General features: G+C 62.3%; 5 protein-coding genes across 5 annotated transcripts; 1 reads left to right on the top strand and 4 right to left on the bottom strand.

Moving 5' to 3' along the window:
- Window positions 1-35: 35 nt before the first annotated feature.
- CHLRE_16g678650v5 (uncharacterized protein) lies at window positions 36-3,487 on the bottom strand. The gene is made up of 6 exons (XM_001695919.3): window positions 2,668-3,487; window positions 2,368-2,515; window positions 1,844-1,966; window positions 1,458-1,560; window positions 1,078-1,298; window positions 36-801 (listed from the first exon to the last, which is right to left on the bottom strand). Exons 1-6 carry the CDS (start codon window positions 3,150-3,152, stop codon window positions 772-774), a joined length of 1,110 nt encoding a protein of 369 aa, XP_001695971.1. The 5' UTR covers window positions 3,153-3,487; the 3' UTR covers window positions 36-771.
- A 2,528-nt stretch (window positions 3,488-6,015) lies between these two features.
- Window positions 6,016-11,007, bottom strand: CHLRE_16g678700v5 (uncharacterized protein). Its single transcript, XM_001695920.3, has 3 exons — window positions 10,077-11,007; window positions 9,636-9,833; window positions 6,016-9,421 (listed from the first exon to the last, which is right to left on the bottom strand). Exons 1-3 carry the CDS (start codon window positions 10,269-10,271, stop codon window positions 7,826-7,828), a joined length of 1,989 nt encoding a protein of 662 aa, XP_001695972.2. The 5' UTR covers window positions 10,272-11,007; the 3' UTR covers window positions 6,016-7,825.
- A 68-nt stretch (window positions 11,008-11,075) lies between these two features.
- On the bottom strand, window positions 11,076-15,317 carry CHLRE_16g678750v5 (uncharacterized protein). The gene is made up of 9 exons (XM_043071365.1): window positions 15,070-15,317; window positions 14,673-14,912; window positions 14,300-14,390; window positions 13,995-14,050; window positions 13,593-13,702; window positions 13,219-13,345; window positions 12,737-12,828; window positions 12,368-12,484; window positions 11,076-11,982 (listed from the first exon to the last, which is right to left on the bottom strand). The coding sequence occupies exons 1-9, from the start codon at window positions 15,235-15,237 to the stop codon at window positions 11,838-11,840; spliced, it is 1,146 nt and encodes a 381-aa protein (XP_042916048.1). The 5' UTR covers window positions 15,238-15,317; the 3' UTR covers window positions 11,076-11,837.
- A 59-nt stretch (window positions 15,318-15,376) lies between these two features.
- On the bottom strand, window positions 15,377-17,827 carry CHLRE_16g678851v5 (uncharacterized protein). Its single transcript, XM_001695922.2, has 5 exons — window positions 17,456-17,827; window positions 17,082-17,216; window positions 16,547-16,689; window positions 16,201-16,343; window positions 15,377-15,928 (listed from the first exon to the last, which is right to left on the bottom strand). Exons 1-5 carry the CDS (start codon window positions 17,775-17,777, stop codon window positions 15,814-15,816), a joined length of 858 nt encoding a protein of 285 aa, XP_001695974.2. The 5' UTR covers window positions 17,778-17,827; the 3' UTR covers window positions 15,377-15,813.
- Window positions 17,828-17,927: 100 nt separating this feature from the next.
- Window positions 17,928-22,303, top strand: CHLRE_16g678850v5 (uncharacterized protein). Its single transcript, XM_043071368.1, has 8 exons — window positions 17,928-18,141; window positions 18,319-18,384; window positions 18,639-18,752; window positions 18,939-19,383; window positions 19,623-19,780; window positions 19,943-20,021; window positions 20,244-20,893; window positions 21,139-22,303. Exons 1-8 carry the CDS (start codon window positions 18,052-18,054, stop codon window positions 21,688-21,690), a joined length of 2,154 nt encoding a protein of 717 aa, XP_042916047.1. The 5' UTR covers window positions 17,928-18,051; the 3' UTR covers window positions 21,691-22,303.
- The last annotated feature ends 29 nt before the right edge of the window (window positions 22,304-22,332 follow it).

The following is a 22,332-nucleotide window of genomic DNA, read 5'->3' as shown; positions in this document are numbered from 1 at the left end:
CTCAATATCATCCAGTTCTGAGCTGGGCACTCACCTACAGCTTTGACACGCATACATGCGAGAACGCTCCAGCGCCCTGGGGGCTAACTCCTCGACTCCACCGGACTCCACCCCTCATGCCGGTCTTCCCACCCCCACCCCCCGCTTCCATGATCTGCCAGACGACGAGACGACAGTCCAACCATATGGAGATTATGAACCGCGGTACCCTGTCATATAATGGAACACGCATGCTGGATCACGAACCTTTCTTACGTCAGAAGTTCAAACTATGCCGTCACACCTCAACACGCATCAGACCTGACTGAGGAATACAACCTCCATCCAAAGGCCCTTCTGGACCTGGACCGTTGGCTCTAATAGCTATGATGCCCATTCTGCGGAACGCCCTGGTCCAAAACAAGCCAACTACACGCTGCTGATTGCGAGCGGACCCTCCTGCTAAAGCTTCGGCGACATACGCTGCAGTCCCGCCATTGTCCAAGACCGCAGCGCGGCCGCAGCTGGAGCACGTGCCCCAGCCGCCGTTGCTTCTGCCGCTGCTGGCGCGGCGGTAGGTTACCCTCCTGCTCCCCGTTGCCGCGCCCTTTGCTTCATGATACGCGGGGTGTCTCAATGCCCCCCCCCCCCGCTGCCTCCTGCTGCCAGGGAGGCGCCCCTGCCTGCTCTCCGCCAGGCGCCCACTGCTTCTAGGCATGTGGTCTGTGGCCTGCTGTACTAGCCGCCTCCTCCTCCACCGCCGCTGCCTCATCTGCTTAACCCAAGCCTTGCTCACATCATGCGGCCGCCGAACTGGTCGAGCTGCATGTGCGGGGAACGGAGGAGGGCACAGTTCTGCGTCGGGGCAGTTCGCGCGATATGCAGGCACCTGACATGCACGGATGCCGTGCTCCACCGTGCCCCACACGACAAGCACGCCCACCCATCAGCAACCCGGCCCACCACTGTGCGGCTATGCCCTACCCTTCTTTTGTTCCGCAGCAAATCAAATCATCCCGCTTCCTCTCCCCCTTCAGCAGTAACTTCCCATTTCCCAGAACACCAAGCACACCAGCACCCCCAAACCCCCCAACGCACCAGTTGGTACACGGCCTGCCCAATGGCCGCCGCCTCCTCCGGCGCCGGCCCCCGGCGGCCGCGGCTGCTGCCGCCCACCGGCTGCAGCGGTTGGCTGCCCGCGCCGCCGGTGCTGCCGCGGGGGGTGGTGGCGACGCTGTTTCCGGCGCTGGGGGTGCCGCCGATGTTGGACAGGTTGGCCAGCAGCGTTTTGAACACGTTGGTGCGCTGCATGCGGGCGCCTGGTAGGGGGGGGAGAGGGAAGCGAGGGGCGGCAGAGTTTGACGTGGACGGATGGGGAGGGTGGGATTACGAGGGCGCAGTACCAGATCGCCGCAGCTGCACCAAACCTCCCAAGCATTCCACCCTCGCGCCCAGCGTTGTGCTTTCCTAACACCCACCCTCGTCCACCGACGCGGTGCTGATGCCCAGCACCACGGTCTCGTCGTTGCTGCAAACGCTGCGCGCCACGTTGGGCACACGCGACACGTTGCGCTTGAAGGCCTGAGGGGAGGTAAACATGGCAGGCAGGTGGATGGGAAGATGTGGCGGCGTGGATGGAAAATTAGTTAGGAGTTTCGGTTGGCAGCCACGCGTGTCGGGCCGCACGTAGGACCCTACCATTTGGGACATGACACAACGACGCTACAGCCACGGCAATAGGCACTACCAGGACGCCGCCTGGGGGCCCGATTCAAGTTCCTGTGTGCCTGTTGCTTAAGGATCGCACGCATTCCATCCCATCCCTCCCCGCCTCACGCCCAAGCTTTCCCGCGCGGGCTCGCACCTCCAGCTCTGCGCCAGTGCGCGGCAGTGCTGCGGCGGTGACTGTCTTGATCTCCTTGAGCTCGTCCTCCAGCTGGTTGGTCACGTCGCGCAGGGCCTGGTTCTCCTGCTCCAGCTTGAGCAGCTGAGGGAGGATGGAAGAGGGATGCGCGGAGGGGGGTGAGCGGAGCGGGGCGGGGGAAGGTGACGCGGGTGAGAGGGGCGCGCGGGGAGGCGGAATGGTTGGAAGGAGGCGCGGTGGCTTCGCAAGGATTGCATGGCCGCAGCAGCACCAGCGTGTCGAGTGAGCCCGTGCACGTGAAGGAGCACTAAGGGAGTGGGGTTACGCACAACGTGATAGCAAAGGACCTGAACCGAAGGGGGAGTGGCCGATGACATGTGCTGCTGCTCCCAGTCCCGCAACCAGCCCGCGTCACTGCGAGCCACTACTTCCCCCCTCTCCCCCCATACGCACACACCACACCACCACTGCATGCGTCCTTCCTTTCTATCGTCGACCATGCCTTTCCCTAAGACACCACGGACCTTCTCCGTGCTGGCCTTGTGCTCGGCCAGGAAGGCGGACAGCTTGCGGTTCTCATCCGCCATCTCCTGCATCTGCCGCAGCATCTTCTGAAGAGCGGCCGCATCCACCGCGCCCTGCCGCTGGTCGCGCACCGAGGCGTTGTCGGACCTGTATGGAATCGGGATTTGGTGCTTCTGTGGATCAGAAGGAGTCATTTGTCTGTGTGTGGGGCGGCTCGGGGTGTGGGTTGGGTGGTGTAGCTGCGTGGCGAGCCGAACGGGAGGTGCTTGCGTGTGTGACCCACGACATTCATGACGCACCCTGCGTCGTCGATGTCGCTCTCCGCGCAGCGAGCAGCCGCGATCTTTCCCTGGGCTGCGGCGATACGCGCAGGCGTTCCGCCCACAGGCGAGCCGAAGGGGGACAAGTCCACGGCCAGACCGCTCGCAGGGTGCTGAGCCTGAGCCAGCCCGCTGGTGGCCCGAGCAGTCACCTCCTCAGACGCCTCGGCCTTGGCCTCGGCCTTCGTCTCCGCCTTGCTGGCGGGCTTACGCGGCCGCTTCAGCAGCAGTCCCAGAACTGTGCTAATGAGCGCCACGCCAACGGTGCCGAGCGCGGCCGCGAGAGGAAGCACTGACGATGCTGTCGCCCGCTGCTGCGGGGTCCGCACGGCGTCAGGCTGCTCAGCTGTTGTCGTGCTTTCGGCTTGCTCAGCAGCCTGCTCGTTAACAGGAGCGACAGCGAGCGCGTCGGTGGCCCGGCTGTCGGCGGGGGCGTGCATTTCCACGGGGGCGTTCTGCGTCATTCTTCTGAAATACTTCTTTTGGCCTATAAGAATCATATAAGGACGGCAAGACAAACCAGTGCGCCGTTGGCTGAATCGCTTCAATTTCGGCAGGATCCAAAGGGACGTGTGTAAGGCGTGCCAATGCCAGGGGCCGTGCGTTTACGTCGCATTCATAATTGGAATGATTTCTGGAAAGCTCGCGCTCATATGTCGTGTCACACGGCAAGCCAAACCGTGTCACGACCGCTGACGGCCAACTGGCGCACCGTGCTTTATGCTGTCATTAGGTGTTGGGTTGCATTTGGCAACGGCCCTTACTGTTTTGGCACGAGTGTGTCTCCCCTGTCAGGGGGACCAACATTCCGAGCGATGGTGTTGGTCCCAGCCGAAGTACTAGCCTCACGGAGCGTCACTGTGTAGTCAGGTTTGAACGGACGTACACACGCATAGCTATCAGGTTTCATGGCGACGGGTGCCTGCGCTGGTAGCGGGACGGGAGGAGCGGCACGCCACAAAGGGGCCAACTCGGCAACGCCACATTACGCGTACGATAGGCGGGACGACGCCGCAGCGGAAGTCGCTATACGAGCTTGTGTTTTAAAGCCGGGGTCCGTACGGACCCCGTTGCAAGACGTCTGTGGGGGTGTTCCTCTAAGGGGGGCGGGGGGCAGGGGCGATTTTGAGCATGGAGGGGGACAAGTGTTCCCCGGTCACGGGAAAAGGGGCTGAGCCCCTCCACAGTCTGAGGCCGAACAACCTCATCGCCCGGACATAGCCGGGGTCGGTTTCCACAGGCACATAGCCAAACCAGGTGCCTAGCAATCGCGATGCCACAGCAGAGCCAACCGCAGCCAGACGCAGCACAGTTGTCGACAGCCGCACTACTTGTCATGACGCTACGCATGCCCTGCCAGCCCCACCGCGGACCGCTACCTAGACACCGCCAGCCGGCTCCTCAGCCTGCGCGCTTGCGCCGCTTCTTGGGCGGCGCTGTGCTCTCCTCCTCCACGTGGCCTTTCCCGCCCCCTCCGCTACCAAGATGCGCGCACGCGCCCCTGCTGCTGCCGCCGCCGCCGCCGCTGCTGCCGCCGCCGCCGCCGCCACCGCTGCCACCGCCGCCGCCGCCGCCAGTCTGCAGCGATGCAGGTCGCTTGTGCCCCAGCAGCATCTCCACCAGCGCGTGCCGGATGTTGGTTGCGGAGTTGACGTCACGTCCCTGCACCGTCGGGAGGGTAGAGTGAGTGAGTCCCACTGAGCCCACGACTGAGCCGTCATCCAGCCCTCACCCAGCCATCACCCACTGAGCCCCACTGAGCCCACGACTGAGCCCCACTGAGTCCCACTGAGCCCCACTGAGCCGTCACCCAGCCAGCCATCACCCACTGAGCCCCACTGAGCCGCCACCCAGCCCAAGCGGGTCCCACTCGCGCACGGCCCTACGGGCCGGTCGTGTCCCCAGCCCAATACCTTTCCTATAGCATCTTATGCCACACATAAGGTCATTAGAGTAACCCGGGGGCATTGAATCGAGCCGGGGCCGACCTCGAACATCTAAATGTCGCGTTCGCCAGGACACGCCATACCAGGCCAGACAGTAGCTTAACTGCACCTATGCATATATCTGTGTTGACGGCAATCGATAAAGCCCGAAAACAACGCCTATGTAGGATGTTGGCTTCGGTCAATTTCGCGACTTGAGCCTCGACGAGCACGTTTTAGCCTGCTGTCAAGCGCTATTGCTCCAACAGATTGCATGTAACATATACATTAAGTGGCGGAGTCTGTATCCCGCTCTGCATTTTTCTCGGGGCGACGTCTCCTGGCCTCCTCGGCGTGCGGGTTTGGCTGGGGAAACGCACCCTCCGGACGGCACCGGTGAAACCTCCCTGGGCACATGTCCTTCAAGCATCAGCAAGCCATAGGCGCCGAGGCTTCCTTGAAGGACAATCTCCCAGGGGGTTTTGGTGCCGTCGCGTGGGCGCCTCCCTGGGGACACGCCTTTTCCTGGAGTGGGACCCGCTTGACCCAGCCCAGTGCCCGTATCTTCCATCTACACTGTAGAAATTTTGAAAATTTCCGCTTTTTGGTAGATAGATTTTTGGATTTTTGGAAAGTGCATCTTCAGATTGCAGGTGAAATTCTGCGGATTCGTGGCACCGCATCTACGCAGTGAAGATGGGAAGTTTTGCTCATCTACGCTGGCGCTCAGGTACGAATCCGACATTTTTTCACTTTCACTTCCACTTCCTTCACTTCACTTCTGTGTCCTTCACTTCACTTCTGTGTCCGTGCACTTTTAGAGCCGCCGTGCGGCGCGGGGGGCGGGGGGAAGGCGCGGGGAGTTTGTTTGCAAGGCACAGGCGCGGGGGGCGGGGGGGCGGGGGGGGGGGGGGGCGGGGGGCCGACGTCGCAAAGGAATCGCGTGAATGGTCTCGCAAGGGGGTGGAACATGAACAATGTAAATAATAGTATGCAGCAACAGCAACGGCAGCCAAATAAGCGCAAGAGCACCAACGTTGCCACCCGCTGAACCTAGGTGGCATCGTCGCGTGAGATGCAAGAAAATTTTTTGGGGTGTAGATGCACGCACAAGCTCTATCTACACAGCGTAGATGTATTTTCAAGGGCCATCTACGCTGTGTAGACGCCGGGGGCCTAAAGCCATCTACATGATACGGGCACTGACCCAGCCACCCATCCATCGCCCAGCCAGCCGCCCGCCCACAAAGTGGACTCACCCACACTGTCCCGCAGTGGTTGCACACTTGGACTTGGTGAGCACGTAAGCCCCCCCATGGTACGACCGCCTGCAGGCAGCGCTGCCCGTTGCCGAGTAAGCGCCGCCCGCACTTCACACACACCTGGGGAGGGAGGGGGCAGGAGTACAGTGTGAACCTTGCTGGCTACCCAGCTACCTGTACACGAGCCCCATCCTGTCCACCCGACCACCTGTCTACTCATTCCAACCCGTCTGCTCTCATCTTGCCTGCGATGTGTAGAACTCGTCCACGTACACCACCAGGTGCGCGTACTTGTCCACCAGCAGGCGGAGCAGTGCCCGGTTTGGGCCCCCAAAACGTCTACGCTTCCCCCATTTTTGCGCCAAAACCGGCCAAAACCGTCTACACTGCGTAGATGCGTGGCACCCAAACCCAAAATTTTTTCTCCGCCTTCGGCGGATTTCGGGCAGATTTCTACAGTGTAGATGGAAGATACGAGCACTGTGGAGGGGGAAAAAGGGCGGTGCGCGGATTCACAAGACCGTATGGAATGCCCTTGCTTGCGGAATCGAGCTGTCGCAACAATTATGAGGTGCTTCCGTGGTTGGGGCTTGGGCTGGGCCATCCCGCTGACGCAGCCGGGCGTCTCAACCCTTGCACGCAACATCGTGAGCCGGCAGCTACAGCTGCACACAGATGCTGCAGTAGAACCGCTGCAAACTGCTAGCACCTCTGCCGCTGTTGCTCCACTGCTACTAACGCAACCAGGCCCCACGGCAGCTTGTCACGTGCGGCGCTCTGCACTGACTGCTGATGAGGCGTGTGCCCTGGGGACGGCTGTGCGGCAATGCAAGGCAACGCGGGCCGACCCATGTCCCATATGCTCGTAAGAGAAGCAGAGCTCTCAACATTGAATTACACACTGTCTTTGCATGCGAGTGTTTGCTGGCCGAGTCCTTGACCCCACACGCGTGGGGACCTCCCTGCTCGGCCCATTTGACACCACCCAGCCGACCAGGGAAAACTGTCCTCCCCTTACTTGCCAACCTTGTCTCCAAACCCCAAACCCAAATACGGTAACCATGAACGCACGGCATAGAACAAACTCTTTGCCAGTGGCACTGAAAGTCAAACAAATTAGCCAGCGCCTGTCTCAGGCGCAAGGGCACCTCACGGGCTCCTCCCTTGCACCGTTGCCCGGTATCACAGCCCAAGCCTTTCGCAGCCTTAAAGCAAACAAAAATAGATACAAAAGAATGAAATGAGACGGTCCGCGGTCTTGGACGGCTCCACATTACGGGGGCGCCCATGACCCCACGGTGGGCCACCAATGGCATTTGCCAAGGCGTTGTCTCCACACGATGGGATTGGCATACTTAGTCAGGACGCAAGGTCCTTGGTAACAATCGCACGCGCCATCCAAGCCGAGCATATGTACGCACAGAACAATCACAGTTGGAAGGAAGACGGCTCTCTGCTCACTCTGCGTCGAAACGCTTTGGCCAGGGTGGTGCTTACACGCACGCCCTACGCCCGTTTCCCAATACCGTATCACAGTAGAGGAGAGCCAGTAAATGGTCGCATACGATATGGAGTATGGTTTTATGTATAACATCCCATGCGTCAGAGTAATCAGTCATCATTCCAGCAGTGTCACAAGCTGTCAAGTGAACAGGTTTCGTGAAACACAGTCACACGAGTGATGGGAGCATATTTGGCTCCTGCAAAACAGTCAATGGTCCCAGAGTTAGAGAAACTTGGGTGCGGCTACCATGTGCACCATCAGTGCGAATCTCTGCTTACACTGCGTAATAGGTAGCCATTGCACACTCCTGCTTTCAAAGATTGCGTACATAATCCCCGCCCAGAGATATCACTGCGGTTGTAGGCTATTGTACATGACACTCACACGCCCACTTGCAGGCCGCATCTACTTAGTGACGCTCAACCGCCACGCCCATCACAACAGTTTCACTCGGGCACCTCACGCCGCCGCAGCCATGCGCGTTGGCGCATAGCGTGCAGGTCGATCGCCTGCCGCATGTCAGACAGGCCGACCGCCGGCGCCTGACCGCTCAGCAGGTCAGCCTCAGCCGACCAGTGCTCAGCAAGGTACCCCCCGCCACCCACGTACAGGGCGGGCAGCGCGGCAGGCACCAGCGAGCTACTGCCGACCGGCGCAATGCCGCAGCTGCTGCCGAGGCTCAGGGGTAGGAGCACGGGCTCAGCCCACACGGAGCCGGCAGAGGCAGCGCCCAGAGCAGCGCGGATGCTGGCCTCGTGCTTCTGCCACGAGTCCTCTGACACACGGATGACAGCCAGGAGCTTGCCGGCAGCGGTGGCGCGGGCGTTGCGGCGGAGGAAGTCAACCACCGACGTGGGAACCAGGTGCGACAGGCTGGCCGGCAGGTAGGCACGCGGCGGCTGCTCGGTGCTGACGGCGGAGGAGGCGGCGGAGGCGGCCTTGGACTCAGCCGCCTCAGCGACGGCCATGGCGGCGCGGGCGGCGGCGGCGGGTCCAGCGCTGGTCAGGGCGATCTCGCCATCCACCTGCTGCCCTCCCAGCTGCAGCTTGGCCTTGAGGCAGGACAGCTGGTGCAGCTGCTCGCGGCACACCCACGCCACGTCTTGAAGCGGCGCCGGCGCGGACAGCGGCAGCACGCGCATCGCTGCGGCCAGCGCCCAGGTCTCGGTGTCGACGTCGGCGGTGTTAACGTACGCGACGGGGGCGTTGGCCTCCCACGCCACGTCTGAGTGTTGGTGCAGGCCGCCAAACGCAAAGCACGGCAGGCGCGGCGGTACGAAGTCCTTGCGGGCGTAGGCACCAGGCAGCAGCGACGCCACGGCCACGTCCATGCCAAACTGCGCCTGCATGTCCAGCGCCGCGCCCAGGGCGGGCAGCTTCCGGGAGCAGTACTCCTTGCGAGCCAGCCAGGCGCGCTGGGCGAAGTCGGCACCCGCGACCACCGCAATGACCGTCACGCCCTTTGCCACCAGGTCCGACACCGCCCGGTCGATGGCGGGCTGCTGTGCCCTGCAGGCCGGCTCGGACAGGAGGCAGAACGCGAAGAGCTGGCCCTTGGCGATGCAGGTATTGATGGCCTTCAGGAACTGGCCCACGCTGTGGGGCACCACGACCTTGTCCGCCACGGCGGTGCCGGCCAGGACGGCGCTGGCGGCGGCGGGGTCGTAGCGCATCAGGTCCTTCACCGCGTCCGTGGGCATGACCCCCATGCGGCGGAGGATGCGCACGGCCTTGCGCACGCCATGGCGCCAGCTCTTGCGCACAACCTTCTGGCTGGCGGCCTTGGGCACGACCTTGGGATGAGAGGTGGTGGTGGTGGTGGTGGTGGCGGTGGTGGGGATGATGGTGGTGGCGGCGGCGGTGGGCCCGAGCGCGGCCTCGGTGGAGGTCGTGGAGAAGCGGGCAGTGGCAGTAGTCTCAGCGCCAGCAGAGACGGCGGGGGCCACAGCACTGGGGTGTGGCCGCGTGGTGGTGGCGGGCTGCTGCACCAGCCCCGTCTCAGGCACCTCCACCGCGACGGCGCCTCCCATGGACTCCTTCATCTGTGGGGCCGAGGGAAGGGGCACGCGGCGGCAGGCAGGTGTGAGATCATGACGACCACAAAGAGCTATGGGAACCCAAGTGACAACGAATGTGTTTGACCTGCTCTACTGCCCGAAGCGGTTCAAGCTCTATGCATGCGCTCAAATTCGCCTGTTACCCCGTTCCCCTGCTGTCCCTGGTCAGCCGAGTTGCCGCACGCCCATGTGGACTTACCGAGGTGAGTGCCGAGGTGCTGAATGCCAAGGCCATAAGCGTGCCGCCCACAATCACGCACAGCAGGCGTTGGAGTGCGGACACGCCGGCAACGGCGACCTCCTCGCACGAGGCCAGAGGTGAGGGCGAGCTCGGCGTGGCGGGCTTGGTGGACTGAATGGCATTCTCGGGGTGCGGGGCAACGGCGAGCTCCGAGGCCTACGGTTTTGGTCCAGAGCGAGGCATGAAACGGCGCGTTTGGTAGGCATTATTACGTATAACTCAGTTGCAACCTGTGGGCTGCAAACACCAGCAAGATTTTGCTGGCCAGCCAGCTACAGGCCCCGTCACCGTCAGCAACGAACATGGCGCTAGTGCGGGTTTGCAAGCCAGCAGCCGAGGCCGAGGCTGTTTGAGTCAAAGACTCCGATTGCCGCGCGGCGGGCCTACCCCGTGACATACCTGGGCAACGCGTGGCGCGACGGGTTGCGCAAAGACGCCATCAGAATGCTCTTGGTGGCGGTGGCCCGTTCGCACAGCCCGCAACGGTTTGGCAGCTTGAATGGGGTAGGGCACCAGCGGACGCGTCCACTGGCCTGGTCGCTGCGCATGCCCGGGCGGACGAGCGGCGGACGAGCGAAATGCGCGACGAAGCATGTTGACCTTCTTTGGCTGAAGGCAGCTTAGAACGTAAGGCAAAGAGGCTATGTTGCCTTGTGTTGCTATTCGCAAGCAAGAGAATTACTTCTCAGGGAGGGAGCACGAGGATTATGATAAGTACGCAAATCGCGATGATCGGGAAATCAGGAAGTCAGGAACCCGTAGTGGCCCGCCAGCAGCGCCCGCCTCAGGCACTCTGCTGGTACTGCCGCTACCTTTGACCACTCTATTGACCAAAACCCAACTAGGACGCTAAAGTCCATAGATCGCGGCGACCAGCTTGGCGAGAACCCGACCCATTGAACGCGTAGACCCTAGCTCCGCGTCGCCGTCTGATGCGCTGTAATTATTTAATCCTGAAGCTTCATCAAAATTCATCGCAGTCCTCCCAACCATGTACACGGTAGACGCACCCGGCACTGCCTCGGCGAGTTGCGGCCGGTACAAAGGGCTTGCGCGCTCCTTTCTTCCCGCCAACAACTCTACACTAGTGTATGATATCAACATATCACCCACAATTGCTGCGATTGTGGATAAGTGGCTCAGGCCGGTGTGATGGAATGCGCTCTGGCAGCACCGGTCGCCTCTGGGCTCAAGTAATAGCGCTGATATGATGTTATGCATCGAGGAAACGTATAGGCACAGAAAATCGCTCTGAAGTGCGCGCATTGTGCGCAAGGGGTTTGAACTGGAAAACTGTCGCGGGGCAAGCCTAACATGGGGTGCTTGTATTTACTCTTGGCTATATGTATGGGGCGCAGCCTGTCGCGGTGAACGAAAGAAGATTCAAACGGGCATGGAAAATCCAGAGACTGGTAAAACGCGCCTGCGTTCGCCAGCGCAAGAGTTGTCTGCGTGAGTACTGGCGTTTGTGCGCTAGGCTTTCATGTGAGCGTGCGCGTGCACTTGCATAGCATGCACGTCATGGTACGTAGAAGTGCATCTGGCACTCGGAAAGAAGGCGGCTGACAAGCTCCTTCTGTTATGCCAGCGCTGGGCCATCCCCAGCCCGGCCCGGCACCATCTGCCCATTTGCGACTGGTTGACCGAGCCCCCTCATCAGTCCATAAGCCAATCCAGCCCCCCTCCGTCGCCATCACAGATCAAACTTTGCGGCCGCCCAGTTCCATGACTAGGTCCCTTCAAAATACCCGGGCCAGCCAATACGCGCACGCAATATGCGCCCCAATCCTGTCCAGTTCACACCGCTACGTTGTTGACGTCAACACTGGATCACAGCCGCTATGCAGCACACCCTACTGCCGCCAGCGCCGCAAGGCCCCCAATCCAAGTTCTTGAGACTGGGTGTGACATCTCACCATGTTCTAGGCGGGGACTGACATACCTTTCCCTGCTGGTCCACCTCTGCCTTCTGTCAATCTCCCAAATGCCGTGAACCCATGACCTCCGGTTGCTGCCACTGCTAGAGCCCAAGGTGCTGCTGCACGCACTGCTAGAGCCCTTCCCTCCTGCACCTGCTGCACCTCACTGCGCGCCCTGCGCCCCCGCCACACATGGCGCCTGCCGCTACTGCCACGGCCCCACCCACCGCCACGCCCCCAGCTACCGCCAGCTACCCTGCTGCTGCCCCTGCTGCTGCCCCTGCTGCTGCCCCTGCTGCATGGCCATCACGTGTCGCCAGGTGCTGACGGCCAGCCACAGGGCGTAGTCCTTGACCAGGTGGAAGTCCAGGCCGCCGGTGACGTCCCTGAGCAGTTGGGGGATAGGGTGGGGGTGGGGGAGGTGCATGTGTGTACCGTAGCTGTGTACCGAATGTGTTGTTTTTTTGACTTTGATGTGCCCGCCATACGGTACCGAAACCAAGGAGGTGGAGGTATGCGTGCGTGCACAGTGATAAGCATGGGCGTGTGAGGCACATGAGTGCGTCCGGGTTCACGCAGACAGTAGCTCTCAGGCAATAGCTCTCAGACAATAGCTCTCAGGCAATAGCTTGGCATATGACCGCTGCCTCATCTGTGCATGAAGGTGCCGGGCTCAGCCACACGTCCGCGCGGCAGGGCCGCGGGGACTGCCTCTTCCCGGCGGCCTTGCTGTTCAGCCGGGCCCCGCTCTGCCCCGCCCCACGGCCCCACCTGTCGTCATATTTGTGCTTAAAGAACTCGAACTTGGAGAAGTTGCCATCTCCGTGCTGACAGTGGATGTGGTAGAGGCTGAACGTGTATCGCTCCGTGTCGCCGTGTACATCGTACCTGCGTGTGCGTGTGCGTGACATGCGGGATATTCAAGGACAACAGTACTGTGCGCATGCATGCGTGCATGTGCGTATTACATGACCCTGACGTGTGAAATTACAACCACAAAACACCTGTTTTGCTTGCCTGCCTGTGACAGTGCCCACAACCTCTGTATGACTGGGCGAGTCATTGCCATGGGCAAAGCAACACACCGGCCGTGTACACCGCTCGACAGCTGCACAGGTAAATAGCTGTTAGCCCGCTCACTTGGTTGAGATGTCGAAATTCTCCACCAGATGGTTCAGCACAATGTCGGGTGCGTACATGACTGCCATGTCCTTGCTCCACAGAGGCCAGCCCTGCAGAGGGTGCGGGCAGAGAGGTGGGCGGGCAGAGGGCAGGCGGGAGGGTGTGGGTGCCGTACCAGTAACGGGGCGGCGGGCAGGGCGCACAGGCCAGGGGGTCGGCGGGCAGGTATCGTGCGGTGTTGTAATGGGACGGCAACGGGAACAACAGGTGAACAGGAGCGTGGTTGCGCTGTGGGTGGCATCTAAATGCCAAAGACAGGACGCACGCGGGGTGTCTCAACTGCACGCCCCAGCAACCAGGCCCATACGCAGACCACCCAAGAGAGGCCTACTGCCCGAAGCCTGGCAGCTCACTGCAGCCCCTGTAGCCCCACCCTCAGGGCCCACTCCAGTACCAGCCGCCCACCCATCTCCCACCCGCCACCCGCCCACCCGCCCCACCTCTCCCGCCACCCAGTTCTGCCTCCAGCTGCCGTCCGCGTTGGCCTCAAACTCCTCATCCAGCAGGTGGTACACCACGGGCAGCGAGGCGCGGGCCAGAGACACCAGCGTGTGCGCGTCGCCGTACCTGCGGCGGCCGACAGCCGTTGGCGCACGCGTATGACCGTGTTGAAGTAGGTATGGGGTAGCACCATGCAGCACTGTGTGCACGGTATACAATGCAATGGAACTGTGTCCCGAGAGCACAAGGCTACGGTGTTGCTGTGTGGTTACAAAGCAAGTAGCCCCCCTTAGCTCATGCGCGCTGTGCCACGGCACTCGAAATATCTGTCACCTCATCGCTCGCGCAACCCCCGCTCCAGCCGCCCGCTCACCAGGTGGGCCCTACGTCGTGTCGGCCGCGGTGCTGCAGCCCCAGGTCCTGCGCCACCCGCCGCAGCCGCTCCGAGGTGCCGGGCAGCGGCGTGTAGTGCATGCGGCCGGTCTGGAGGGGGGTAGCCGTTCATGTGAAGGACGGAGTGAGTAAATCACAGGGGGGCCAGGCGGAGTTGTTTGGGGTGGGTGAGGGTGGGGTGGGGGGGGTAGCAAGTTGCCGGGTGGAAGGTTAACGGTTGAGGATTGAGGGCGGGAGGAGGGGTCCAAGGCCACGGGACAGGTTCCAGGGGGAGAGAAGGTGTGGGGTCGTTGAGTGCCGGGCACGGCTTTGCCATTGAGTGGGAGGGGGGGGGCAGTGAGCCGCGCCTGGACCCCTCCCGCCCACCCCAGGTGGGACCTACCTCAAATTGCAGTGGGAAGTGGTGGATCAGGGTGGCGGTGATGAAGCAGTCGAAGTCTGAGCAGGTGTGGAAAGCACGTGTGCGGATGTAAATAGCATGTGTGCGCAGCGCATGCTTGTGGAGCGCGACGCGGGCGGAGGCACAGCGGGTGGACAGAGAGCGTTCTCAGATGGACATAGGGAGCACCTTAACGGTTGCGGCTTGCGGAGCGACGTTAAGACGCCTTTGGTGGGATGGGCCACTGTCCTGGATGGTCCCATACATCAAGGAGTCATGCGCACGCACGCTCGCACACACGCACGCACCTGTCTTCATGGCGTATCCGTAATTGTGTGTGATCAGGTCGGCCGCCCGCTGGTCCGCCAGGAAGTGGTAGCTTGCCACAAACGGATAGTTCTGTGGCGTTCCATGGAAGCATCACTCATTCAGTGCCGTGTGCTGGCGAAGCGCTTCAGGGGTGAAGAGTCTGGCACGCATGTGCGTGCGTGTTACTGCTAGGCACGTGGCCGCGCTGGGAGTGGCTTCCTCCACCCCAACCCCCCTCACACGGCAGTGTCGCCGCGCCAGCTCCACAGGGCAAAACGCACGACAAACGCCGTGCCCGCACCCCCTCACTCGGCCCCCAACGTGGCCCCCGTCCTCACCCCCGCCCAATATGGACCCCTATCCCACTCCCACCTGCCACACCACCTCCGGCGGGCGAGGGTACGGCACCACGAAGCACGTTGACTCATTGCCGTGCCGCCGCAGCTGCGCGTAGCTGCCTCCTCCTCCTCCTTCCCCTCCTTCCCCTTCATCATCTTCGTCGCCGCCCCCTCTCGCCACCTCGTTCAGGTCCACCACCTCGCAAATGGACCCCATCTCTCGCAGCCAGCGGCTCTCAGCAAACACCACCAGGTCAATGCGGTAGCCAGTGGGCTGTGCGTATGAGTACGGATAAAAGCAGAGCACAAGGAGGTATATGGGTAAGCCTGCAGGTTGCTGTGGGCTTGTGCAGGAATCCACGTACCCTGGCAGCAAGTTTGCCACCGGCCCTCTCCTCACGAGGATCCCTGTTCCCGCCATCGACACGAACCTGAGCCATGGACACCACATAGCGCCACGACGCGTGCGTGAAGCACAGGAACTCGATGAAGGCCCAGTCCTTTTCGCTGAGGTATCCAAAGATCACGCGGGGCTTCTTCATAAGCTCGTCACGGTTGACGAGCCCCGAAAGTTTGGTTTTCCAGTCGATGTCTTTCATAAGTGGTACAACTTGGAGCTCTTCTGGCAGCTCGTTCGCGAGCGCTGCTGTCCCTAAGAGCGCGACCAGTCCTAGAAACAACGCCAGACATGTTGGGCTGCTCGTTGTGCCCAGGTGAGCATCCGCCCGGCAGCCCATGGTCTTCGTCACTTTACATATGTAATAAATTAAACTGTAGCGAATGCTTGCTTGTTCGTGGCCTGACAGCCCCATGCCACGTACGATCACCATGCTCGCCATGCACGGATATGGGTGAAGTGGTGAACTGAGGGGTGGACCAAACTCCGCGTCACTCTGCCCGAGAGAGCTACATGTATCAATAGATGGACGTTCACTCCAAGACCCCATGCCAACCATGCGCCAGCACCCACGCAGCCTGACTGCCCAGGGGCGCGGGATCAGCAGGAGGCAGCGTGTCCCAGCGCCGTACCACCCCTCCAGCTCTGCCCCCCAGACAGCTCCAGTCCTCGCCCTCCCGCATGTACCTCCGTACAGCTTCCCTTTCTCAGCCAAAGCCACATCCGCCATCAATATGACATCTAGGCATCTAGGGCTCCAGACCTCCTGTTGGCTCTTCTACGGCTGCACGTCAAACGTGGCCGCCACGCGCCGCAGCAGCTGCACACCCGCCAGGGACTCCTCGCCGCACGCCTCCTTCTCGCACTTGTATGCCGCGTTTAGGATGTATAGCCTGCACGGGCAGGAAACGGGACATGTCAGACAGGCTCGGTACAGTAATGCAAGGACTAAGCAGGAAGCGCCCAGGGCCGGGATGATGTACGGTAAGCCTGTGTGTGCATGGTCCAAGCGATTCGCGTCGTTGCATTCATGTCCTTGCAAAGCACCCGGACTGCATCCGTACAGGCAGAGCGCGCGCCCCGCTACCCCCGCCCTTGCGGCCTCGCCCCCAGCCTTACCCAGCACCCCTATACCGTACCGTAATTCATGCTCCCCCCCCCACACCTGGAGTTGAATATGGTCACTGTGTTGAGGATGCGCTTGCGGCCGCGGGTGCTGTCCAGCTCGTACTCGTACTCGTACAGCTTGGCACCGGCGCCGCCCTGCCGTTCCGAGCTAGACACCAGCGACACGGCCAGCGTGCTCTCCTGCGTGGTGGGTGTGGGCGGTAGGGGCATGAGGGCAGGGGCATGAGGCAGGGTCGGGCCTGGCAAGGGGAGTTGGCACGGGGCAAGCCAGACGGCCGAAGGCGGTGCATTCTAACTCTGCCCCGCCTTTCCTCTGCCCCATAATGTATTCCTCCGCGTCCTCCTCCTCGTCCCCCCCTTCTACTCCTCCATCCACTCCTCACCTTCTTCTTCTCCGCCTCCAGCAGCTTGTCGCCCACCTCCGCCAGCGACCCGAACTTGTCGATGGACGCCACCTTGACCGGGTTCACCGTCACGCCCACACTCGTGGAGCGCCGCGCAGGGTCCTCAAACAGCGCGTCGGCGCCTGGGAGGGAGACCGTGGGGGTCGCGGGCGTGGGGTTTTGGAAGGGCGCGGAGGCGTTGTGGGCGGCGATGCGTGGGCAGTGCGCGTGCGCAGGCGGTGTGCAAGTGAGCGGTTGAGTTGGTGAGCGGGTGCGTTGCCGTGTGGTGGTCAGCAGCACACACACGCGGCACGGCGCGGGGCGGGATGGGGCGACTGGCGTCAGCCCTCATCGACCCTCCCACCCGTCACCAGACGCGTGACGTACATCCTGCTGGTGCTCAGGAGCCCGCACGCTCTTCAAGAGCTCCATTCCCACCCCAAACAGCTTCTTGTGCATTTGCATGGAAAGCGTGCTCGCACATCCGCCGGCACTCAACCCACAGACATACATAAACACACGCATACACACGCACCCGCTTTCCCCTTGGACTCCCAGCTGGCCGGCACAAGCAGTTGGTACTTCTGGGCGGTGTTGTTGTACTGCGTCAACGGCCCCGGGGCCGCCGCCTGCTCGGCGCCGCTGGTGCTGGCGGCCACAGCAGAAGCCTCTGCGTTTGAGCAGTATGGCAGTGTGATTCCAGGAGCACCCGGGCCCGGGCCAAAGCTGCAGGGCAGCCCTGCATGCCGCATGCCGACATGCAACAGGAGCGGTGGCGGGCCCGAGGCACCTACGGGTACTCCCGCTGCCGTGCAGCTCGACCCCACGCCACCACGGACACGACCCCCCCTCCCCGCCTTCCGCCATGCACGGCAGGAGCTGCCCCCTCCAAAGGATGTGGCATCTCACCTTCTGCACGAGCGGTGCTGGCAGGGCCCAATTGCTGCGCGGCCACGGCGACGGCCATGGACGCGAGAGCGAGCAGGGTGCGTCGTGAGAGCGGCACCGCTGCAGCCACGCGCTGCATTTGCGCGGCCGCGGCGTCATGTTCTGGGGCTGGCCGCGCCGCAAGCTGCTCAAGTGAAGTTGGGTCTGTTGAAGCGCTCAGGCACTGCAGCACGTTTATGCGTCGGTGCTGCTGCTCCGCACATTGCCGAGGTGGCACGGCGGAAGCCTGCGGGCTGCGTAGCCGGAGCGCGTGGCGGCCAGTGCATGCAAGCTTGAACTGCATTTTTACTCGATGTGACCCCACAGTCTGGTGCTTTGGCTTTTGTGGCTTGATGCAAGCTTAATGCATGCGATGCACGGTCAAGTCGTCAATACTCAATAGGAGCTCCTATCGTTATATGTAGCTTGAGTTTGTATCCGTTTTGCTGTCCATGTATTCATGCATGCAATTGGCTCGCCCTTGAGAGCAGCTGAAACGTCAGCGCACTGCTGAGTTTGCACGCACTCGTCAAATGGCCAGACTCATGGGCAATTAACATTGTTAAATCGTTTCAGCAATGATGGAACGCTTGATGCACCGCGCAGCACAGCCACGCCCAAAGGCTGTGGGCATTCTGGCGCTGGAGCTGTATTTCCCGTCCCAAAAGGCAAGAATACCAACATAAGCATCGATGAAAAGCCCCTGTACACAAATTTGTCACTTCCGAAACCTTTGGCGTGGAAACCTTTCGGGGTCCCCACGTCGTGTCGAGGAACGAACGGTGGCTTTGCTGACCACATCCCCTGTCCCACGCCTCGGCCCCCTCCACCGCATCGGACTCCAGGTCCTCATGACCGACATGGAGGCGGCAGACGGTTGCCCGGGCAAATACACCGTAGGGCTGGGCCAGGTGAGGGCCGGGGCAGGCGGCGTAGCCGCTGCTGCTGCATCTGAAGCTGCTACTGTTAGTGCTGGTGCTGCTGCCGCTGCTGCACCTTTTGTTACGGTAGCGGTAGCTAGTGGTGGGAGCAGCATGCCACTGGGCACCTGCCGCCCTGCCGAGGAGCAGGCTAGGTACTGGGTGCTCGGCGGAACGGGATGCACGAGTTGATGCTGCCTTCCTGCCCGCCTGCGCGGCTGCCACGGCGACTGGTGCCGCCTCAGGAGGCTATGGCGTTCTGCAGCGACCGCGAGGACGCGGTGTCTCAGGCGCTCACGGCGGCGGCCGCGCTGATGGACAAGTACGGCGTGGGCCCCTGGGAGATCGGACACCTGCAGGTGGGGGCGGGGGCGACTGCGTGTGTGTATATTAGATTTTTCGAAAGCACAAAACACGCAAAGCCGTGATAGGATTGTGTGTGTCTTTGTGATGTCGTGCGGCAAGCAGGCGCTGACGAGTAGTGGTTGCAAATATCGTGGTGTACGACATGCTACGTGTGTCTTGCTCCCGCTGGCTGTGTGCAGGTGGCCACGGAGTCAGGATTGGACCGGAGCAAGAGCATCAAGTCGCACCTCATGGCACTCTTCAGCCCCGCGGCGCCCGCGGCCTCCACAGCCCCTGCGGCCCCCGCGGCGCCCCAACCTCCGCCGCCACAGCCCTCAGCGCAGCCGGCTTCCTGCCAAACCAACGCACCAACCCCCACAAACCCTACATCCCCAGCCTCAGCCTCGCCAGCCACAGGAGCAGCAGCAACGCCATCAAGTACAGGCGCGGCCGCCAGACCGCCGCCCACCTCCTGGGGTCCGCCGGCTGAGGGCGCGGACGTCGTGCACGCCTGCTTTGGCGGCACTGCGGCGCTGCTGGCGGCGGCGGCGTGGGTGGAGAGCAGCCGCTGGGACGGGCGGCTGGCAATGGTGGTGTGTGCTGACGTGGCGCTGTATGCGCCCGGCAGCGCGGCACGGGCCACAGGTGCGCGGGGTTGGGGTGTGTGGGAAGGATGGGGAGGTCAGGGAGGGTCGTGTAGTGCGGGGAGAGCGTGCGCATGGTTTGACCTGGATGAGCAGTGCAGTGGGGACTCGAGTGCAATGGTGTGTCTGTGTATCAAATTGGCACATGGGCGCAAACGTACAAGGAAGTGTGCGCGAGCATGTTTGTGTGCTCACGAGCGCCAAGGCAGCCGCTCACACCCTGCTTGCACCCACGCACAGGCGGCTGCGGCGCCGCTGCCATGCTGGTGGGTCCGGACGCGCCGCTGGTGTTGGATCCGCTGTGGTACGGCACACACGGCCAGCATGCGTACGACTTCTACAAGCCCTTGGGCTCACTGCCGTACCCCACCGTGGACGGGGCGCTGACGCTGTCTCAGGTGCGGCGGTGAGGAGGCGCGGCGGGGCTGGTGCTGGGATGGTGCCGGGAGCTCCTGTGCGGCGTGTGGCATGTGCGTGTGTTGGTGTTTCGGGCCGGGAAACGGTTTGAACCTGCAGAATCCTTACCCCGCGTCGCCTTACTCCTCCCGCCCTCCCTCCAGTACCTGGGATCTGTGGGCCACTGCGCAGTGCAGCTGGCACAGCGGCTGCAGGCGGCGGGAGAGCTGCAGCCGGGGGAAGGTGCGCTGGGAAGGGTCCGGAGGGAGGGCCGTGCCAAAGAGCCGGCCCGAGAGGGCCGTGTGCAGGGAGAAGTAGTTCCAACCCGTTCACGTGAGCGGTACGGTGGGCAGCAGCTAAGCTGATATGGTAACGGAACGCTACTCTCCACCTAACCCTTCTCCGCCTGACACCTAAGACATCGCATCCTCGCCCGTCGCATCATCCCCCTGACTCTCCACACAGGCCTGCTGCCGCACGTGTGTGCCTTTGTGGGCCACGCGCCCCTCAACAAGCTCCTGCGCAAGGGCCTGGGCCGCCTGGCGCTCATGGACGAGCTCAGGAGGCGCGAGGCTGTAGCTGCAGCTGCGGCGGCCGCGGCAGTAGCGGGCACGGCAGCGGCAGTAGCAGGACAGGCGGTGGGGGCGGCGGCGGGAGCTGCCAAGGACACACGGCTTCTGACGCCGGCGGGGCCTCAGCGGCAGGAAGCGGCGGAGGCGGAGGTGAAGGCAGAGGAGGGAGGGGAAAGTCGGGAAGGGGCAGCGCTGGAGGGGGGTGCAGCTGGTGAATGGGCGCAGGAGTGGGTGCAGGAGCAGCACCAGGGCCATCCAAGCCACAGCCACGCCCTAGCGCCACACCTGGTCCCGAGGCTGGAGCTCGACCTCGGAGGGCTGGATGAGTTCCTGCCGCGGCCGTCAGCGGGCACGACGACAGTGCCAATGGCAGCGGGCAGCGGTGGCGGTTGCTCGGTTGGCCCGGCTGCGGCCGCGGCTGCTGCTGCGGCTGCGGCTGCAGAGTGGCGCCTGTCGGACAAGTCGCTGGAGGGGGCGCTGGTGGAGGGGACTGCGGCGCTGTGGCAGGAGCTGGGGGAGGACGCGGCATGGCTGCAGCGGCAGGTGCGTGTGGGTGGAGGTGGAGTTGACGGCTAGAATGGGTATGGAAAAGGGGTTGGCATTGTGGATGTATAGTTGAGGTCGGATATATAGGTAGGGCACTACCTGGAATGGCCTGGGCTTGTCAGCTCCCCCGCCCTTGCGCACCTCGCGATGCTCCCCATGCCGCAATGCATTTACCACGCTGGATCATATCAAGACACTTACCGCCCGACCTTGCGATCACGCCCCGCTTCCCCCTCTTGCAGCTGGGCAACTCCTACACAGCCAGCGTGTGGCAGGGCCTTGCCAGCCTGGTCTGGCGGCGCGGTGACGCGGGCCTAGCCGGCCGCCGCCTGCTGCTGTTCTCATTCGGATCCGGCACGCTGGCCGCACTGCTGGGCTTCGTGGCGCGTGGCTGCAGCGCTGGCAGTAGCAGCAGCAATGGGAGCAGCAGTAGCGCTGCCGCTAGCAACGTAAAGGACGGGAGCAGCGGCTGCCACGGAAATGGTGATGGCGCGAAGCAGCTGCCGGTGGCTGGCGGTGGTAATGGTGACGGCCCAGCTTTCCTGGATCCAGGCCCCCGCGACCCGCGCTTCACACTAGAATCTATCCAGCGGGTTCTGGACCTTGATGCCCGGCTGGCGGCGCGCGTGGTACGGTCCGTGGCGGATTTTAACGGTGTGGCGGCGCAGGTAGAGGCGTCGTACCGCTGCCCGCTGCCGTACACGCCGGTTGGTGATCTGGCGGCGGTTGGGCGGGGCGTGTACTACCTGGCGGCTGTAGACGAGCTGGGGCGGCGGCGGTACGAACGCAAGTAGCGTAGCTGGAGACTAGCTGGGCGCTGTGGGGGTGTAGTATGTATCATAGCAAAGATGCTAGTACGTTAGTCAGGGTATGGTAGTGTTCAGAGCGCAAGACTGAGTGTAAGCAAGTGTGGTTTTGTCGAGTTGGTGGTTCAGTGTGGTTCGCGAATGGCGCGTGTGTTGTTGTGCGGCGGCTTCACTGGTTCGGGGGTGAGATGACGAAGACTACGGAAGTGCTGCTTCATGAAAGACGAACTGCGTACTGTATCATTGCTGTTCTGCTCTTACGGGCTGGCGGCGGGACGACATCGCCACACACCGCCTACACGGACTTGCATGCGCAAAATTCACAAGTTTTGTTCCGTGTGTGTGGTGTCGCGTTTTGGGTTAATACCTTGATGGTGATTCATGGTCGTTGTTTGGTTGGTTGGCTCAGATCGATTATCCACGGTAGGTCGTAGCTACCGCGTAAGTCCGCGTACCGTACCGTGTCGTGGTTGTTGGGTCACTGGCGACACCGGAGTGGTGAATGACTCTGGTATGGGACTCTGCATGACATATCACCATTACGAATGCCGGGAACATAAGAATGCGGATGTTACAGAGGGGACAGTCCCAGCACCCGAAGACGCCGAGCCATCACATGCTATCAGGGCC

The sequence above is a fragment of the Chlamydomonas reinhardtii genome, chromosome 16, assembly GCF_000002595.2.
Source record: "Chlamydomonas reinhardtii strain CC-503 cw92 mt+ chromosome 16, whole genome shotgun sequence".
NCBI classification, from domain to species: domain Eukaryota; kingdom Viridiplantae; phylum Chlorophyta; class Chlorophyceae; order Chlamydomonadales; family Chlamydomonadaceae; genus Chlamydomonas; species Chlamydomonas reinhardtii.
This window is presented reverse-complemented; position numbering and strand designations above follow the sequence as displayed.

Excerpts from the sequence above, each read along its gene's own strand:
- CHLRE_16g678650v5 (XM_001695919.3), bottom strand. The coding sequence starts at position 3,152 with ATGACGCAGAACGCCCCCGTGGAAATGCACGCCCCCGCCGACAGCCGG. Across the intron at positions 1,967-2,367 it reads ACAAGGCCAGCACGGAGAAG|CTGCTCAAGCTGGAGCAGGA; the intron begins GTCCGTGGTGTC and ends ATCCTCCCTCAG. Across the intron at positions 802-1,077 it reads GGCAGGCCGTGTACCAACTG|CTCGACCAGTTCGGCGGCCG; the intron begins GTGCGTTGGGGG and ends CCGCACATGCAG.
- CHLRE_16g678700v5 (XM_001695920.3), bottom strand. The coding sequence starts at position 10,271 with ATGCTTCGTCGCGCATTTCGCTCGTCCGCCGCTCGTCCGCCCGGGCAT. Across the intron at positions 9,834-10,076 it reads TCGCGCCACGCGTTGCCCAG|GCCTCGGAGCTCGCCGTTGC; the intron begins GTATGTCACGGG and ends CCAAAACCGTAG. Across the intron at positions 9,422-9,635 it reads GCACCTCGGCACTCACCTCG|ATGAAGGAGTCCATGGGAGG; the intron begins GTAAGTCCACAT and ends TCGGCCCCACAG.
- CHLRE_16g678750v5 (XM_043071365.1), bottom strand. The coding sequence starts at position 15,237 with ATGAAAGACATCGACTGGAAAACCAAACTTTCGGGGCTCGTCAACCGT. Across the intron at positions 13,346-13,592 it reads CACGACGTAGGGCCCACCTG|GTACGGCGACGCGCACACGC; the intron begins GTGAGCGGGCGG and ends CGGCCGCCGCAG. Across the intron at positions 11,983-12,367 it reads AAGCACAAATATGACGACAG|GGACGTCACCGGCGGCCTGG; the intron begins GTGGGGCCGTGG and ends CCAACTGCTCAG.
- CHLRE_16g678851v5 (XM_001695922.2), bottom strand. The coding sequence starts at position 17,777 with ATGCAGTTCAAGCTTGCATGCACTGGCCGCCACGCGCTCCGGCTACGC. Across the intron at positions 16,690-17,081 it reads GGAGTCCAAGGGGAAAGCGG|GCGCCGACGCGCTGTTTGAG; the intron begins GTGCGTGTGTAT and ends TCTCCCTCCCAG. Across the intron at positions 16,344-16,546 it reads TGGAGGCGGAGAAGAAGAAG|GAGAGCACGCTGGCCGTGTC; the intron begins GTGAGGAGTGGA and ends CCCACCACGCAG.
- CHLRE_16g678850v5 (XM_043071368.1), top strand. The coding sequence starts at position 18,052 with ATGATGGAACGCTTGATGCACCGCGCAGCACAGCCACGCCCAAAGGCT. Across the intron at positions 18,142-18,318 it reads TGTATTTCCCGTCCCAAAAG|GTCCTCATGACCGACATGGA; the intron begins GCAAGAATACCA and ends ATCGGACTCCAG. Across the intron at positions 19,384-19,622 it reads CAGCGCGGCACGGGCCACAG|GCGGCTGCGGCGCCGCTGCC; the intron begins GTGCGCGGGGTT and ends ACCCACGCACAG.